The sequence below is a fragment of the Gopherus flavomarginatus genome, chromosome 10 (assembly GCF_025201925.1).
Source record: "Gopherus flavomarginatus isolate rGopFla2 chromosome 10, rGopFla2.mat.asm, whole genome shotgun sequence".
NCBI classification, from domain to species: Eukaryota; Metazoa; Chordata; order Testudines; family Testudinidae; genus Gopherus; species Gopherus flavomarginatus.
The window spans coordinates 49003758-49022547 of record NC_066626.1 but is presented as its reverse complement, the minus strand read 5'-3'; the positions used below and the strand labels follow the sequence as shown (position 1 = coordinate 49022547).

Here is an 18790-nt window from a genome sequence, read left to right as displayed (position 1 = left end):
ACATTGATGCTTGATGCCAATACACACGCAAGTACACTAAACACCTTCATGTTACCTTGTGCTTCATAAGAAAAACAGTTTAGGACCATAACTGAGATTTGGGGTGGCAGAGGGGAGGCCATTAAATTAAGTCCATCTTTCTGTCATGGCAGGATGTACTTTCCTGACAGAGGACTTGACAGATATTAATTTAGTGATATGTTTTATTTTAGCCTAAAAGCCAAAGAAAGAAATCTGTTGAAATGGAAAAACATTAAAATTGTTAAGAAAACATTGTTCTCCGAGTTCAGTAGGACTCGGAGAGCAATAGGAACAATGGATAGCTTTAAAAAAACCTCCAAACTATTTTCCCTTAAAGGAGAGGCAGGATTTATTTGTATGGCAGGCTGTAGTAGAACATGAACTGTATTTCAGAGGATTATGCAATATTTTTGTGTCAACTTCCAACAAACTGATGTTATAACTTATCTGTAATTTTCTTCCACTCATATACTTTTGTTGCAATCGGATCTGTAGCAGGAAACAATCAAAAATAAATATATAGGAAGAACCATCGTTTTCAAAGATCTAGAACAGTTGTAAATATCTCTTCTTGTGAGCCTGAGCCCATGCATAATCTACAATCTAAACAATTCTTTAACAGCAGGTGCAGAATTTTTTTAAGTTAATACAGAGTAAAAAAGTCAGATTTTTTTCCTCACACATCAAACTTTTTTTCTAAAAGAAACCGTTAAAGGTATCTTGTAAAATCATTCAGTGAAATAGTTTTCTCTTGAGTTTTTTTTTTCCCTTCTGTCATTATACAGTAAGTTCTATAGACACAGCTGCTGATGTGAATATTTGTTCTCTATTTGGAAAGGTCATTAGTTTGAATGGAGAAATCATAAAGAATTACAGGACTTTGTAAATGGGTTATAAAAAAGAGCAGCTTAGACTTGTGACAGCTGTGGCAATCAGAACTACTTTGTATGTGGAATAGGCTCAATAAATATTTTAAATAGATCCTTTACTGTGTACACGTTTTCTTTTTTTTTAATTTGTCTTCACTACTGTAATATCTGTATAATGGGCTCTGTACAACCAAATGACATAGTAGATTGAGGAAATATGCTACTTCATGGTATACTATGAGGATAATGTAGTTAGTCCCCAATCCTGCAAAGTTTTATGTATGTGCTTAACTTTACTACTGAAAGTAAACTTGTGTGAATACATCACATGGATCCATTTTATATAGGTAATTTAATAATACTTAGCACTTATATGGTACTTAATATTTTCAAAGAACTGTACAGACTTAGGCTCCAATTCTGCGGAGACTTGAGAATATGTTTAACTTTATATACTAAGTCAGTGGCTCTCAAACTTTTTTACTAGTGACCCCTTTCACATAGCAAGCCTCTAAGTGCAACCCCGCCACCTCCCTTATGAATTAAAACACCTTTTTTATATATTTAACATCATTAAAAATGCTGGATGCAAAGCAGGGTTTGGAGTGGAGTGATCCTGACCCCCAGTTTGAGAACCCCTGCACTAAGTAGTTCCCTCAAAGCCTGGGAACTCAGCAAGAGGTAAACACTGTAATATTCTTGAAGCCATTGAGACTACTCTCAAGCTTAAAATTAAGCATATGGATAAATCTTTGCAGGATTGGGGACCCAAGATTATATACAGCTTTGAAAATACAGAGCACCATGTTTGTATTGCTAAGGTGAAATCCTGGCCTTGTTGAAGTCTATGAGAAAACACCTCCATTTTTTCATTTTAAATAGTATGAATCTCACCTCCACAAATATGGTTTCAGAAATGGATATTTGAGTGATAGAAATGTCTGTTTAAATAATAGGCTAAAATAGCTTCAAAAGAAGTTGTTGTACTCTTATCTTAACTTTTACAGACTTCCCTGAGGTTTTTCTTTTTAATACGGGGAATGAGGATAACCACAAAAATAAATTGTAAGGTCTGTCTTAACCTAACAAAAACAAGAGCCTTAGAGCCATGACTCAAATTGCATACCTAGCATATTCTGTTTAGCTATAGCTGAGTTTACAGAATAATACCCAAAGGTAATGGGGGGGGGGGACATGACGGCAGTGCACCCCCCCATTTCTACCAGGGTTTATATGCCCTGCCCTGAACCCTGCTGCATGCCGCCAGAACACGCACGCGCACACTCTCTCTCTCTCTCCTCCCCCCCCCCATGTATAGGTTTTGCAGTTAGTTCTAAAATAGTGTTTGTCTACAGTATAGTTTTTATTGACCTAGTTTCTAAAGTCTGAGTCAGTTAAGATACTGTAAGTGAAATCCTGGCCCCATTGAAATCAAGAAGGAGTTTTGTCATTGACTTCATTAGAGCTGGGATTTCACCCCATGTGTGGAATTGCATAAAAACATTTGCTGTCACTGTATCCATCCAGAATCTGAAGAGACCAATTTGCTTATTAACCTACATATAACATCTTTGAATATGAAGAGCTACAGAGTCTTAGAAATTTAGAATCAAAGTTACATGCAGTATCTTGAAGGAAGGAAACCTTGGGGGATTTAATAGGCTGTCAGTGTCCATTAATTTGCTTTGTTCTCAAATAGTTTAAATCTGTCATCTCTGAAGTGGTCATTTTTTAGTGATTCCTCTAATAGCCTACTTCAATATTTATTTTTCAGGACCCCAAACGTCATTTAGAAGAACATGTGGATGTGCTGATGACCTCAAATATTGTCCAGTGTTTAGCAGCAATGTTGGATACAGTTGTATTTAAATAATGAATTTACTGTTACTGTGGTGCTTTCTGTGTATATTCTTCTATTGTTTCTAACACTCGGAAACCAGAGACTGCGGAAAGTATATTTGGTTAAATGGAAGACGTCTGGTATCATTTGCCATCTAAGAGCAGCACTATAACACCTTTCAGTCTCTGTGTTGCAATTACTTCTGTTTCTTTATGTCAGGGTCTTTGCAGATTCCAAAGCAGTTCAAGAACACAACGTGGGCAAATTGTATTAAGTTTTCATTTAATATTTGGGGGAAAATCAGTAGTACATATATATTTTGATTGTTGCTACATAATAAAAATACATTTACACTCTAGCTGGTTTGTTTAAGGTTTTTTGTCAATATACAGAATGGACAACATTGTAGAAAAGTCATGCAGATCTGGTTTCCTTTGCATTTTTAGTGCATATTAAGTGAAACATCGATGAACTAGCAAAACTTCACAAATGAAATATGACTGCTGTTAATCACTGAGGTATTCTAGAAAAACATACTTTTTTCATAAATAGTGATGAGTAAAAAAGAACATTATTGCCATACAGGTTTTTTATAATGCAACACAACTCCATCCAATGCAAATGCCTATGAAAATGACACATATTGATACACTGATGCTCAGCATATCTCCAATCACCCTAACTCAAGCAGGGTCTTTCCTGGATAGCTGATAGCAATTGACCTGAGAATAAATTTTTGAAGGGGTTGCATAGCCCATCTGAAGTTGGGAGGGTATCTGGGGAATGAGGGTATGAGCATAGATGAGTGGGAATAGACATGATGAGGAGGAAGCATGTCTGCTGTAGCCTGTGCTTGTACCATAGCATCCTGCTCTGTAACCAGCTTCTTGAGTATAATGCAGCTTGACTGTACAATTTTCCTTTTACAACCCCCCAAAAGCCAATTTCTAGTTCTTTACTTTGCCCTGCATTTTAGGCGCTCCACAGGAAAGGGACTGTGTGGCTGTTTGGGAAGGTGGTGCATGCGATGACATAAGCGAAATTCTATCTTGGAAAGGGCAGGGGAAGGTTTCTAGGCAGTTACCGTCTGGGCCTTTAAGCCCCAGCAGAGCACAGCTTCATTAGGGGCTGAACTGGATGGATAGTTTGCCTTCTGCAACACCCACACCCCACCACCCACAAACGCTTCCTCTAAGACAGTTCGTCTGCACCTGCCAGCGCATATCTTCCAATTATCCTAGTTTAGGAACTATGCAGGTTAACAATTTTTAAAAAAAATATATTAACATTTCTGCATGATTCCCAGTTTGCAACAAAATTAAGTGCAGTAAGTTGCCATGTAAAATGTACCTTGCTGCATAAATTGGCTTTTAATGTGCTAAATAGTACAACCATTCCCTGTGTCTCTAGTTTTACCCCATCTCCAGATCTTCCAGCCAAACCATCAATTTCACACTGGAGCGGATGGTGCTAGTGAAACAAGCACCAGACACTACACCTGCTTGGCATGAAATATTGCTTCTCACAGAATTATATCTGTATTTTGCTGAAAATGAAGATGCATGGCATGCACTAAACCAACAAATATGGGTAATGCAGTAGTGTGCATGACTCACATTCATGAAAAACTTCATTAGAAGCGTTTTCTTAAAGAGATGATGTATGGTAGTTTCCCTTCTAAAACACGGTTTTTATTAAAATAATCCTAAACTAGTGCACAATAGGCTACCTCAGATGCCTCTGCCCACAATCTTATACTCAAGTTATGGAACCAAAAATTGACATACATTACTGAATGCTGCATTTGCATCTGTCTACCAAGTAATGTAGCTATTGGCTCCTGTTCTGTAGCATTAAAGAGTCTTGATACACAGTGACCTTCATTGTATATACATTGTTGCTAACTACTTTCCCCTTCTCTCCCCACCCCCATCCCCCAGTTTCCTAAAGTTTTATGGTTTGTGTATAAATATAGATTTTAGTTCAGATTTTGGAAAGTTTGGAGAAATATCAACTTTTTTTCAAATTGATAAAAATCAATTTAATAAAAAGCACTTTTTAAAATAGTATTGAATTTTTAAAAAATTATTTAAAACAGTTGTTTTCTGGATCCCATCTGTTTAGAAGAGTCCTTTTGGTGGGCCTGATGGCAACAGACTTAAATTTGCACAGTCCCATTTTTTTTCACCTTGTCTTTTTCTGCCTAAGCTTGCCTGGTGGCCCTAATTTCAGCTTTGTTTCTGATGTTACTGCTAAATACGCTCCTGTGGAGCCTGAGGAAAGAGCTGGCAGTGAGCTTCACCAACAGAGCAAGGCCTGGAAAACAGCAACCACATGTCCTATGTTGTCATGCTAGTATATGAGACAAAATGCAAGATGGTGATGGTGATGATAAAACTATTAAATGCACAGAGAAAACCAACTTTTTGTCAGTTCTCCATTCTAATATATTAAGGGTTAATCCTAACACTATTATGTGTACTTTCAAATAAAAATATGATTTTCAGGTCTATCCTTTTAAAGGGAATTATAAGAATAATAGTTAAATTCATAGAGTCCAAAGCCAGAAGGGACCACTGCAATCACCTTCTCTGACCTCCTCCACAGGTATAGAACTTTCACCAAATAATTCGTAGAGCATATTTCAGAAAAACATCCAGTCTTGATTTAAAGTTTAACTTGGTACTTTATAAAGTAAAAACAGATTTGCTACTTCAAATACTTTATAAATTGGAATTAAAGGTCCTGAGAAAGAAATAGGAGACCAACTTGCTTTTCTGGTTAAATGTACCACTTTCTTGTGGTTCAGGTGCAAAAACTATTCCCCAATACTTTGTCTAGTGTAACAAAGGTGAAGAGGATGCCATGTTGCTTTGGTATCTGAAGCAGAAATGTTAAAACCACGATCCCAAGAAGGCCCTGTTGGTTCCAGTCTCCATCTAAATTTAATTCCAGTTTCAGATGGATGAGAGCAATGCTCCATGATGCAAACCTGCAATCTAGTCTGAAATACTACTTCATGGAAAACCACACTCAGAATCCTGGTGTCAACTGACAAACCAAGTGCTCACTACATCACCAGTTTGAGCACCCAGTAGCTATGTTAAGCTTAGTGGACTAGTTACCTTGAGCTAGAAGTTGTGCATGGGGACAGGAGTCAGATTAGGTGTAACACAGTTGTTCCTGGAGGTGAGGTTACAAGGTACTAGCCACCAGCCCAAAAGAGACATGAAAGCATATGTTAATGGGGGAGGATTCTGCTATGAGCAACCTACAGGCACAGCCACGGCTTGTCACCTCACAAACTTTCTCCTGCAGGTGGGAGTGAGGCCTCTGAAGCCCCAGGAGCAGCAACAGCCAGAAGGCAGAAAGGGAGCATATATGGTCACTGGCTCAGTGTACCTACCTAGAAGACCAAGGCTTGCTGCCTGGGGGAAGAAGGGGTCTCTTTGCCCCTCCTTGTCCCTCTCCTAAGGTGACCAGATGTCCCAACAGTATTGGGACCACCCTGATATTAGAGACTTTGTCTTATATATGCAACTATACCCCCTACCTCCAAAAAGAAGTGTCCTGGTATTTCACACTTGCTATCTGGTCATCCTGCCTGCTTTCCTTGGGGGAAGAAGCTCGTTCCTCGATCTGAGGCCAGGTCCACACTACAGCGTTAAATCGATTTAAACAGTGTTAAATCGATTTAACGCTGTAACCGTCCACACTACAAGGCACTTAAAATCGATTTTAAGGGGTCTTAAAATCGTTTTCTGTACTCCAGCTAAACGAAAGGAGTAACCCTAAAATCGATATTACTAAATCAATTTAGGGTTAGTGTGGACGGATATCGAAGTTATTGGTCCTATTCTTTTACTGAGCTACCCGGAGTGCACCGCTTCGGAAATCGATGGTACCCTGGGACCATGGACGCACACCACCGAAGTAATGTGCCCTAGTGTGGACGCATAAAATTGATTTTATAAAACCTGTTTTATAAAATCAATTTTACTAATATCGATTTAAAGCTGTAGTGTGGACGGTAGAGAGTGGCTGGTCTTGTCCTTGCCCAGCTGTGAGGGGCTTTGGGTCCGGACAGAACAGAGCCTGTTCTGTTCTGAGGGGCGTGGTGGGGGCCAACCAAGGCCCCTGGCTTGCAGCAGGCACCCCCTGAGCTGCAAACATTTGGGCTTGCTGGGCTGATGCCGTCCAACAACCTCCCTCATTCCCTCCTTGCCTCTGCTTGTGAGTCCCCACAGCGCCGGCCGGCAGGAGAGATCCGCTCTGCCGCCGGAGGATAGAAGTGGCTTTAAGCTCACCTGCCTCACCGAGGCGCGCCCTGAGGTAGGAGCGGCGAGCTCGGGGCAATAGGGGATTCTCCGCCTCCCTGATGCCCGGGAAGACGGGAGAGGATGCCCCGCACACACTGCTCCACCTGGATTATCCACGGAACCTTCAGCACTCCCCGCCTAACAGGGCCTGTTACACTGTGAAAATCGCGCCTGTCAACGTGGGTGTCTAGCTCTTCCCTAGTTTAATGAAATAATTATTTGGGATCGTCCCCCCCCCGCCCTAAATCTTTTCTCTGACAGGAGCTCTAGCAACACGTTAATTTATTTCTATGAATCGAGCTAACTGCTTCTGACAAATCTATTACAAAAGATATCTCCCTCCTAGCACTCACTGCCTGTGTGATTCAGTCACTGAAAGAAAACACCCGTCAAGTGGAAGGGAAGCTGGAGCTAGATGGAGAGATGGATGCCTTGTGCCATGCTTTTCTGATAATCTCCCGCATAACAGCACACAGATCAAATATTTATTTACTGGAGAAACAGTAAACATGACTGCAAATACATTAGGGCACTTCAACTGTACAGCTTATAATTATTTCAAAACTCAAAAGAGACGATACATTGTTCCTGTGTACGTATGCTGCCTGAACTGAGTTTTCTGGGTGTTTTATTTTTCCAACGCAGCATTTACCTGGGGGGAGGGTTACACTGGAGGATGGGGGAGTATGTCTTATAAAGGATTGCATCCCGTTATTGTGCACTTCATATTAGCAGGGAAGCTAAATTCTGGAACTTCTAAGGTGAGAGGGCCTCCAGTTGTATGCTTTGCACATTGAAATCGTTACACTCAAGAGTGAATGCTCATTCAATTGGGCTCATTCTGAACCCAAAAGTCTCCAGCATCTTATCTCTTTCCTTCTTCACAAAAAGGTGAAAAAATTAGGAAATTGCAGGTCTTTGATTTTTTTTTCTATCCGTAGTCACAAAGCTCGAAAGGTCACACGGTAATGAGCACTCATAGCAAACACAGTGTCCCCCCCTTCCCTTCTATCCCACAATAAAATCATCTCCTTCAATTTGCCACGATCGTCGCGACCAGGAGCCAGGTGATTATCCTAATTAATGTCTATCTAATTAAATTACTGTCAGCGGTTAACCAATGGCAGGAGCCGTTTCATCCGCTCCACAAGCAGCAAGATCAAAAGTGAGTCTTTCCTTATTGCTGCATAGTGTCAATTGGCCAATCTCATCTCCCAGGGAAAAAAAAAGTAAATCAAACGTTGGGGAAGCATTTGGTGGGAGAAGTGCTTTCTGCCTCGTGAGGGTCCCAGGATGTCTAGTTTATATTAAGAGGAGCCCTTTAGAACCCGAGGCTGAAGGGTTATTACATTGGTGCTAGAGCTATGCAGCTGGAGCATTGTCTTTCTCCCTCTATCATGCTCTCCAAGAAATTTCTCAATGTGAGCAGCAGTTACCCACATGCAGGCGGATCTGAGCTTGCCTTGCATGATCATCCCATTATCTCGACCACTGACAACCTGGAGAGAAGTTCACCTCTGAAAAAAATTACCAGGGGGATGACGAATCAGTCAGATACAGACAATTTTCCTGACTCCAAGGACACACCAGGGGACGTCCAGAGAAATAAACTCTCCCCCGTCTTGGACGGGGTCTCGGAGCTTCGTCACAGTTTCGATGGATCTGCTGCAGATCGCTATCTGCTCTCTCAGTCCAGCCAACCCCAGTCCGCTGCCGCTGCTCCTAGTACCATGTTCCCTTACCCCAGCCAGCATGGACCAGCTCACCCAGCCTTTTCCATCGCCAGTCCAAGCCGCTATATGGCTCACCATCCTGTGATCACCAATGGAGCTTACAACAGCCTCCTGTCCAACTCTTCTCCACAAGGTTACCCAACGGCAGGCTACCCTTATCCCCAGCAGTATGGCCATTCCTACCAAGGGGCGCCTTTCTACCAGTTCTCCTCCACCCAGCCGGGGCTGGTGCCCGGCAAAGCTCAGGTCTACCTGTGCAACAGGCCACTCTGGCTGAAATTTCACCGGCACCAGACAGAGATGATCATCACCAAACAAGGGAGGTAAGAGGCATTTGCTGCTGCTGCTGCATGGAGAGATTGGACATTAGGTGGTGGGGTTGGGACTCCAAACTCTTCATTACGGAGGCTTTTGAGGGGGGCGAGCTGCGCTTAATATTGGGGGTGACTGACAATGCAACTCACAAAGTCCAACGTGAAAATGGGGGGCTGAACGGGGTAGGTGACAGGGGGCGCCTGGGTGGCAGCTGCTAGGGGGGCTCGTGATGTGCTTGTACCAGGTGTCTAGCGATAGGGTGCAGGTCCCTGCCTGGCCAGCAGTCCCTCCGGAGAGGACCCCTAATGCGGCTCCCTCCTCCCTTTGTCCTCATCCCCTTTTCATACAGCCCGTTAAGTTCTCCCCCTTGTTACTTGTGGTTCTCGGCTTATCACTAAACTGGTTGTTTTGTGTGTGTGTTTTCTGTTAACAGGCGCATGTTCCCTTTCCTGAGTTTTAATATTTCTGGTCTCGATCCCACGGCTCATTACAATATTTTTGTGGATGTAATTCTGGCCGATCCCAACCACTGGAGATTTCAAGGAGGCAAATGGGTTCCTTGCGGCAAGGCGGACACCAATGTACAAGGCAAGTTCTTCCAATTAACACTTTTCCCGACACATATTTAGGTGAGAATGGTTAATTAAAGCCTTTGTGGACTGGCTCAGGCGACTTCTTAAACGAGAATGGGCCAATGATGCTTTAAAAAAAATAAAAAGAGGGAGGGGGGAGTGAAGGGTGTTCAGAAAATGCTATTTTAATCCTCAGTTAAAACGAAGGAAGCATCGCCGGTAAAGCGCGGCTAAGTTTAATACGATTCACAGGAACCCTGTGTGTGCTGCTACAGTTGCAGGAAGGGGTGTGTATATAAGAATCGTGGTGTGTTTATTTGTTTCCTTAGGAAACCGAGTGTACATGCACCCCGATTCCCCCAACACAGGAGCCCACTGGATGCGTCAGGAAATCTCTTTTGGGAAATTAAAACTTACAAACAATAAAGGAGCATCAAACAACAACGGGCAGGTCAGTGAAACGCACACACGCTTTTCTTTGTTGCTTCTAATAAAATCCTGAAAATTCAGATCCCTGTTTTCTTAGGTAAACCATACTGCTAGGGTAAAACGTGCGAGTTTCTATTCCTAACGCCTTAGGATTGTACAGGACTTCCGAGGAAGAAAAAAAAATGCTGCACAACCCAGCAACAAAACCCAGACCCTGATCAGAGATGGGTTATGCTGAGGGGGATCCATTCTGAAGTGGAGTGAATCTGTAGCTGTCCTGCTGAAAAGGAGCGATGACTAGGTGGTGTCTTAGGGGTGCATTTCGCCGCCTTTGTTGAGTGTAATCCTCTGACAGCTCGGCCACGGCTTTTTATTCAAACGCTTTAATAAGAAAAAATACCAGTAAATATCCGTCTTTTTCTCCCTCTCCTCGCTCCAATTTAGCGTTTCTGCCCCTTTGTCCCCTTCCCTTTTCTCTGCCTGACAGATGGTGGTCTTGCAGTCCTTGCACAAGTACCAGCCCCGTTTGCATGTGGTGGAGGTGAACGAAGACGGGACGGAGGATACTAACCAGCCGGGCAGAGTGCAGACTTTCACCTTCCCGGAGACTCAGTTCATAGCCGTCACCGCCTATCAGAACACCGATGTAAAGAGCTTGGCGCTGTATTTCCCTCGCGGCCATCCTCACTCTCAACCGGCCAGCAGCGCTTTAGAGCTTCCGAGGCCGGCTCGTGGGGGCTCCGCGTAGGTGCCCGGGAAGAGGGAAGCAGATACACGCCGTGCAGAGTGCTGGCGCGCGCGTGTCTGCGGCAAAGGGGTGATTGAATCCAGCCGGCACCTTTGTATTCCCCCGGCAGCATCCGTGCGGGCTGGACCTAGATGTATAACATATTTGGAGTTGCAATACTGTACCTTTTGCTGAAACCGTCAAGAATTGTGAGCCCCAAATCCGCAACACTAGCAAATGTGTGGATCAGATTTCTGTATCTTTGCATTTGCCCTAGTTAGTCTCACGAGCACATGCAACTCTGGCGTGGGGTCTACAGAGTGAATATTTCATAGGGGAGCAATAACTTTCAGTTTCCACAGTGAACATCTTCTCTGGAGGCCAAGCGGAAACCCGGTTGGCATTTATTATATTAAAACTAGAGTACAATATTTGTCAATAGCTGTTATGTTCCCATTGAAAAGCACACATTAAATCTGAGGTGATTTTTAAGCAAGACCGCAAAGAGCCACTGATGCTGCTGGCTGTGTTGGGGGTGATGGTACATTTTAATCAGAATAAAATCCTGTTAACGTATAGACATTTTTTGCTCTCACTTTAAATGGCATGCATTAAAAGTCGGTGTATTCTGTTTTCGATTGATAAACCAAGCACAGATACAATAATCTCTTAAAATGTTATATAAAACACTTGAAATATTAATTTCTTATCCTAAATTTAAACTAATTGTGAATAATTACTTTTCAGAATAGACTGTCAACATTATTTCACATTTTGATCAGTAATTGTAAGACTCATCAATTTTCCTCTAATTAAAACCTTTATAAATACGCTAAGCTTAGTTTTTATGTTTTGAAGAGCGGCAATTTGAGCAACTAATGAAAAAAAGATCGAACAGCCCTGCTTTAAAAATGTGCTTCCTGTATGTTGCCCATTGTCATGCTTTCATTATGTATAGGTACGAGAAAATACTCATTGATCCTCTATTTTCCTTCCCAGATTACACAACTGAAAATAGATCACAACCCTTTTGCAAAAGGCTTTCGAGACAATTATGACACGTAAGTAAATTGTATTTCTATTATCCATCTTATCGGATGCGCCCACATAGGCCGGTAGAGACTCTATTTGGTTTAGTATTGGGGGTTGGATTAAAAATCTCTCTAATTATTTAAACATTGAAATATTCAGTATTAAGCTTAAAAAAAAAGTTCTCCCAGAGAAGAGAAAGTGAATGCAGGCTCCTGAACTCGGGACTGGATTTCGGGTGACTGAATAGAAATGAAATTCAGTTGTCTCCCTTATTTTTCATGGAAAACTCTTGGTTTTCGCATTAATTTGTACGCCTGTGTTAGTAAGAGGCAAATCTTCTGTGCCGAAGAGCTAGCTGGAAGAGGCTGGCTAGCCCATTCAATATAACCTTGCGCAGTTTGGGGACAGATGCTCTTCTCACCCCCTCTGCCTGCATCTGAGGCTGCGTGTGACTTTGGCAGTTGTGATGTTCTTTCTGGCATATGACTTTGTACTCATTTTCAAGTTCCCGTTTATTCAAGCTGTGTATGTAGGCTATGAATTAAGGACCTCTTGAATGAGAGTTAAACTACTGAATATAAATGATTCTTTAAAACATCCTGGACACTAGACAGAGAGTTTTAAAGGAAATATCTTCTGTTTCTCACTCTGGTTTTCATTTTGGCGTTTTTGCTATTCCTATCTATCTATCTATCTAATGGGAAATGTCTTCGTGGAAGGCAAATATACATAGAGTTCATTATGTTTTTATCCAAGACCATGGCCATACATGCTGGTCTAATCTTTGACCGATGGGATGTTTGTGATACGGACTTCAGACTTGACTTTAGAAGTTTGCCCCATGCTCCTTTTCCCGCATTCAGTGGAGCAGCCCAAAATCTTAGCGCCACGATGTACACTGCTCAATGGCCCCTGTAAGGAAGGTTTGTAATAGGTAGAATAGCTAACAGTACCCAAGCCAAGGTGCTATTTCTGAGTACTTCTGCTTCCCTTTGCCCCCCAACACAGTGGAGACAGAGCAAAAACAAAAATGAGACTAATGATATCCCACACCCATCTCCCACTGCTGTGACTATAAAGCAATAAAATCAACAAACTGCTCTAGCACTGAAGTCTAGAAGGAGGAATCATCTAGAGAATAAGTGAGAAGAGCTCCTGACCCAATGCTACTGGGAGACCTGGTGGGAGGTGGGGAACTCAAACATCATGAGAAAGCGCACGGGTTTTGCTCTCCTAATTTTTGCCCGAGCTCCTATTCAATGGGAACAGAGTGGGCTGACCACCTGCCAGGATCTGGCTCTGTGTCTAAGGGGAACATTTTTCTTTTTTCCTTCTGAGTAAGAGAAGCGTATATGTGTTTTAAGGAAATGGAAACAGCCCCCCAGATAAAGTCTTCTCCGGATCCCATTGAAGTCAGTAGGAGATTTGCCACGAAGTAAGGCCCACATTGAATAAAGCACTGAAGTATGTTCTTAATTTTAAGCAGTTGAGTAAATCTATCCATATTTAGCAAATCAGTTAAACCCCATTGATAATGGGATTTAAGCACACACTTAAAGCTAGGCAAGTGCTTAAATGCTTTCTAAATCAGGGCCTAAAACTGGGATTAAGCTCCTAGTGCGACCACTCTGCTTAAATTTAAAGTATCTGACTGTTAAATCTTACACACATTTATTCTTGTTTGGAAAATGTAATTGTCTCTGGTTCACTCCCCTTTCCAAAAATGAAATGGAATGTGCCACAAGTGATCAGAGGGAAAACACAGGGGTTCTGGAGATTTTGGTAAGACCTGCAAGGGAGAAGTAACCTGAGTATTCGAGCATACAAAATAGGTCATTGGTGCTGTGCAGAGACTACATGGTCTTTGTAACTTAAATAAGACTTCTTTATATATAGGGTAGACTATCGATGAAAAACCTTCTGGACTTCTCCAACCACAAAATGTCTCTGCTTTCTCTTCTTTTAAATTATAAAGACATGTATGTCGCTTTAAAAAGAGCTTAAATGCTGTCTAGCACATCGTATTTGTTTAAGGGCCAACTGTGTTCTGGATAAGTAATTTCAGGAGGCGTGGAGGGTTAATTAAAGCACTGTTTTAGCCTGAATAAAACGTACACACTAACTATTCATCCATTAACGGTTTTATGAAATTGTAGTCCAAGATTGAAGGATGATATATAGGCTATATTGGGAAAAAAATGGGCGCATCTGCTTTTAAAATTCCTTCAGTAAGTGTTTGAAGATTAGTTAAATTTAAATTCAATAAAATCTGGATAGTTGGTTTGTGACTCTGAACAGGAAGTGTCAAACCGCAGAGATAATTTTCAGTCTGCCATTCACGCTGTTTGCTACAAATGGACCAGGTTACCTGTTGCGCATATTGTGGGATTGGTCAGTTTTCCACAATGCAAGATTTCCCAAAGTACCATGAAAGATGGTAGGATGTTAGCTGACTTGTGGATTTTAAATAAATAAAAACAAGAAACTTCAGTCTTTAAATTACGCCCCTACTAAATCTATACAGAGCAAACTAGTTTTCAGTTTGTACTTGCCTATTTAAAAAAAAAGTAAAATGTTAGATCCACTTTGCGGATGGTGTGTGTAAAATAATCTGATTTTTAAAAACCTTTCTGGCCTTAAATAGCCTCCGCAGTATTCAATATAAAGATGAACCAGAACTGTAGGGATATCTGCCTGGTATGTTTCAGGTTGTCACGTCAATCTGGTCAACTGGTTTCTTTAAATCACTGAATGGTCCCGCTTCTGCACCTGTGCTAAACTATTGTGTTTCTGGGTAATGCATTTTCGGGGTATTTCTGTGAAGTCCGAACGGCACTCTCTCTACTCCGGTCTCTGCTTGCCGAGCAGTTCTGAAACTGGGTTCTCTTGCCAGGGAGCGCACTGGGTGAAATCCTGGCCCCACTGAAGTCAATGACAAAACTCCCGTTGGCTCCAGCGGACCCAGAGATCCATGCAGGGTGCCTGCCTGCGCCCTGCTCTGGCTCAGGACACCCAGAACTCTGCCCTTCTCTTTGGCAGGATCTACACGGGCTGCGACATGGACCGGCTCACGCCTTCCCCCAATGACTCTCCCCGCTCGCAGATCGTGCCCGGGGCCCGCTACGCCATGGCGGGCTCCTTCTTGCAGGACCAGTTCGTGAGTAACTACGCCAAGTCCCGCTTCCACCCTGGCGCTGGCGCTGGCCCGGGACCAGGCAGCGACCGCAGCGTGCCCCACACCAACGGGCTGCTCTCTCCACAGCAAGCCGAGGACCCCGGGGCCCCATCCCCGCAGCGCTGGTTTGTCACCCCGGCCAACAACCGCTTAGATTTCGCTGCCTCCGCTTACGACACGGCCACTGACTTTGCTGGCAATGCCGCCACCCTGCTGTCCTATGCAGCGGCCGGGGTCAAGGCGCTGCCCCTGCAAGCGGCTGGTTGCACTGGGCGGCCGCTGGGCTACTACACTGACCCTTCGGGATGGGGGGCGCGCAGCCCCCCGCAGTACTGCAGCAAATCCAGCTCCATGCTCTCCTGCTGGCCCAACAGTGCAGCCGCTGCCCGGATGGCCACCAGCAACCCTTACCTAGGGGAGGAGGCAGATAGCCTGGTCACGGAGAGATCCCCCTTGCCGGGCGCCGAGGACTCCAAGCCCAAAGACTTGTCTGACTCCAGCTGGATCGAGACCCCCTCGTCCATTAAATCCATCGATTCCACCGATTCTGGGATTTACGAGCAGGCCAAGAGGAGGCGGATCTCGCCCTCCGACACCCCGGTGTCGGAGAGCTCCTCTCCCCTCAAGAGCGAAGTGCTGACCCAAAGGGACTGTGAAAAGAACTGCGCCAAGGACATCGGCTACTATGGCTTCTACTCCCACAGCTAGACTCTGTCCCGTCCCCGTGCTTCGCTCTATAGTCGGTCTCACACCGCCACGATCTCAAGTGAACACAACAGTCGTTTTGCACAACAACGTCTCAGCAGTTAGCGCACTGATCCCAACTTGAGCTGTATCTTTTTATTTCCCCCGTGAAAGAGTTTTAGCTGTAATCCTCGCTCCCTGTTTCCCTTTCTGAAGTGTAAAGAAACCCTACAACCCCTTTAGGAGAGCTTGACAGTCTTTGGCACCCGGTGCTGGCGCTGATATAGGAAAGCAGCAAATCTGCCGTTGAATCTCCTTCTAATTCTCCTAACCCCATTGATGAGCAGGATGATTGACTCTCAGAACCATACAGCGCTTCCTTCCTTTTCCATGGATGGATAGTTGGGGATATTAGTAATTTTAGTGGAACAAAGCCTGTGAAACGCCTGTACATAGTGTTTAATTTATTGTAACGAATGCCTATACTTTTCTGTTCCCATTGTGAAGTCCCAAAACTTCGCAATGGGAAGATCATGTTTAACTTTCTCGATTTCTCCCTTCCCAACCCCCAAAGTTCACTCTCTGTTCTAAATACCTCTGGAAACATAAAACGTCCCATAGAAATAGCACTGAATAATGGGTTTCACACTTCCTTGCAATCCCTCGCATGGAATAAATTACTCTGTGCCCTGGGCTGACACAGCGAAGGAGTATCTGTGCTTGCCCCTCAAAAGAATAGAAATCTATCTAGTTGGGAAGTCGATTAAGTAGCGGGACGCTTTCAAACAGCGAAGTAACTGCATCTGTAATTTTTTTTTCTTAAAGAGGAGTAGCTCGACAGCAACATTATTTTGCCCTATTTGTTCCTCCCACCTCTCCAAGTGCCAAGTCCATTACTGGCCTGTGCAGGTGCCAAATATACTGACAAACAGTTCCCACATTTCTTTGCAGTTTCTCCCCCTTTATTTATATTTCTGTAAATCGTTGTAATGAATAACCTACAAACGATATAGACGACTGAACTGTTGGTAATTATAGTGTAGTCCAGTGAAGATGAATTGTGAGCTGTATATTTTACTGCATTTAGTTTTGGAATTGACTTTTTCATAAAGTAGATAACTGAATCCAACTTTCTGGGGGATACAGTAAGTAGTGCGAGTAAGAGTGATCTATCATCCTCTACGTCTCATTACCTTTGAGAAGGAGCATTAATAAACCCCAAGCTCTCCCCCGTGGAAGTAGAATAGTAAGTCTTTGAATTCTGAGTAGTAAATCTATACAATTAAAGCTTTTTTATAAGGAAAAAAATCAAGTGAAATATGCATCAGGCAAAATAGTCAGCCAAGATTCCAGCCGACGGGGAAAATTTTCCTAATAGAAATTCAGGGTCATAAACGTGTGTATATTTTTGGCTCCTCTGTAAATCTAATGTTGTGATTTTTATATTTGTTCTGTTATGTGTGTGGAACTGAATGATTTATACAAGTGCAAGCTCCATTGAGATGTTTTGTTTTTGCCCGTTTGTATTGTCTGTGTATAACAAGTAAAATAAACCTGGCAAAACGATAACGTGGTGTTTGAAAGCAGTTTACGTTTTACAAAGATGCAGTTGAAATGCTCTAAATTGACTAGGGGGAAGAAATCCCCTGGAGACTAATGGCAGCTCACTTTATAACCTTTTCATGGGTTTCGAGTGCTAGATTAAAAACATGCGGTGATTCTATTGTTTTCCTGTCCTATAGTGTTATGTTGTTCCAGGTTTGCATTTCTGCTTCCCCGGGGGGCGGGGGCGGGGGGGTTCTCCTTTCCGATCGCCTGACCAATGTATTGACTTGAGGTCTGCACTAGGAAAAGGGAGAGAGGGTTGAAGTCTCCTCGGAGTTGAGAGGTTTATACCTAAACAATTCTCTACACGTAAAAAGCATTTTGCGAAACGCAGCCTTGTCTTACGTTTGTGTGCGGAGTAGGGGCTGAGCGCTTACGGGACAGAATCTGTGGCTATAGCAATGGTTTGACACAGTGTCCCCTGAGGTGAGGTTATTGGAAATGCGAGCCCAGGAGGTGCCACTCGCTTTAAAGGCTGAGTTCGTTAGCATTGGCTGGAGCTTTGGAGCAGGACACCAGACGCATTTCAGAGCCTGCATTGTGTGCTGGGTTAGGCTTTCCTCCACTCTCTTTGCCCATTTTCTAGTAGCGATAGGAGTTGGGGACTAAGTAGCTTTGTATCCTCTGGTGTTTTTGTGAGGCGTGTGGGCTGTGTGAGCTCCGAGCCGGCGTGGTTCCCTCCGTGGAGATCGGAGGGGCTGCACCTTGAAGAGAAAACGTAAACATAACCCCCCCCCTTCATCACAGCGAGAACGAGCATCTTTCTAGCCCTGGGACGGTGCCGAAAATCCTTTCCTGCCTGCTGCAGGTAGCTGCATCTCATTGCTCAGTGCTGCAGGTGTGCAAAGCCAACGCACGTCGGCTGAAAACGTGCTTTCTTCAGTCACCGTTAATAGCGCCACGTTTATGTCCCAGTGGCTTAAATGTTGAGGAAGGTTAAAAGAAAAGTTTAAGGAAATGCAGAGAAAAATCGAAAGTAATATATAGAGACCCAGCCACAGCATCACCCCGAGGCTGTTGACTGTACCACTAGTCACCGCTAGGCAGCTCTGTGCTGAGCCTTATTTTGTCTACCACAAATGACAGTATTTTTTCCTGTTTTTATATTAAGAAAAAGGGACTTTAAACAACACTAATGGTTCCAAATGGCAGGTTATTGTGGGCCGTGTGTGCAGCCTGTGCTCCAAATGCCATCTTTCGGTGAGCTCCGTGTGTACTAGGGGGTTCTCGGCGGCATCAGCTCCAGCTCCAGCCCCTTTCCACCCGAAGGCCGCTGTTTGACTGCATAGAAACACGACCTGGTTGCCACACAACTTCTCGGGGAAGGGGGCGGCTGTGCGGGCGCTGGGTCCGCTGTCCTCTCTGCTCAGTGGCAGAGGGGAAGGAGCCCCGAGGAAAGCGAAGACAAGACGTGGTCTGCAGCCCAGGTGCTGCTTGTTAGACTCCAGGCGTGTCTTGTAACCCCCGTG

The 18790-nt window shown here is 43.6% G+C and overlaps 2 protein-coding genes across 4 annotated transcripts in view; both read left to right on the top strand.

The window, feature by feature from the left end:
• The window catches only part of PSMD14 (proteasome 26S subunit, non-ATPase 14), a 64004-nt gene extending 60916 nt beyond the window's left edge, over positions 1-3088 (top strand). For all 3 annotated transcript variants that reach the window (XM_050969335.1, XM_050969333.1, XM_050969334.1), the window contains one exon: positions 2665-3088. In XM_050969335.1, coding sequence (XP_050825292.1) covers positions 2665-2763 — 99 coding nt within the window. In that variant the 3' untranslated portion in view covers positions 2764-3088. The remainder of the gene's footprint in view (positions 1-2664) is intronic.
• Positions 3089-8232: 5144 nt separating this feature from the next.
• On the top strand, positions 8233-17292 carry TBR1 (T-box brain transcription factor 1). The gene is made up of 6 exons (XM_050969239.1): positions 8233-9105; positions 9531-9685; positions 9999-10120; positions 10586-10744; positions 11825-11886; positions 14897-17292. The coding sequence occupies exons 1-6, from the start codon at positions 8414-8416 to the stop codon at positions 15738-15740; spliced, it is 2034 nt and encodes a 677-aa protein (XP_050825196.1). The 5' UTR covers positions 8233-8413; the 3' UTR covers positions 15741-17292.
• The last annotated feature ends 1498 nt before the right edge of the window (positions 17293-18790 follow it).

What these genes read in the sequence shown, in the direction of transcription:
- TBR1 (XM_050969239.1), top strand. Translation starts at nt 8,414, where the DNA reads ATGCAGCTGGAGCATTGTCTTTCTCCCTCTATCATGCTCTCCAAGAAA. An exon ending in GGCGGACACCAATGTACAAG is followed by an intron (nt 9,686 to 9,998) that starts GCAAGTTCTTCC and finishes TTGTTTCCTTAG; the next exon opens with GAAACCGAGTGTACATGCAC. An exon ending in CCGCCTATCAGAACACCGAT is followed by an intron (nt 10,745 to 11,824) that starts GTAAAGAGCTTG and finishes TTTCCTTCCCAG; the next exon opens with ATTACACAACTGAAAATAGA.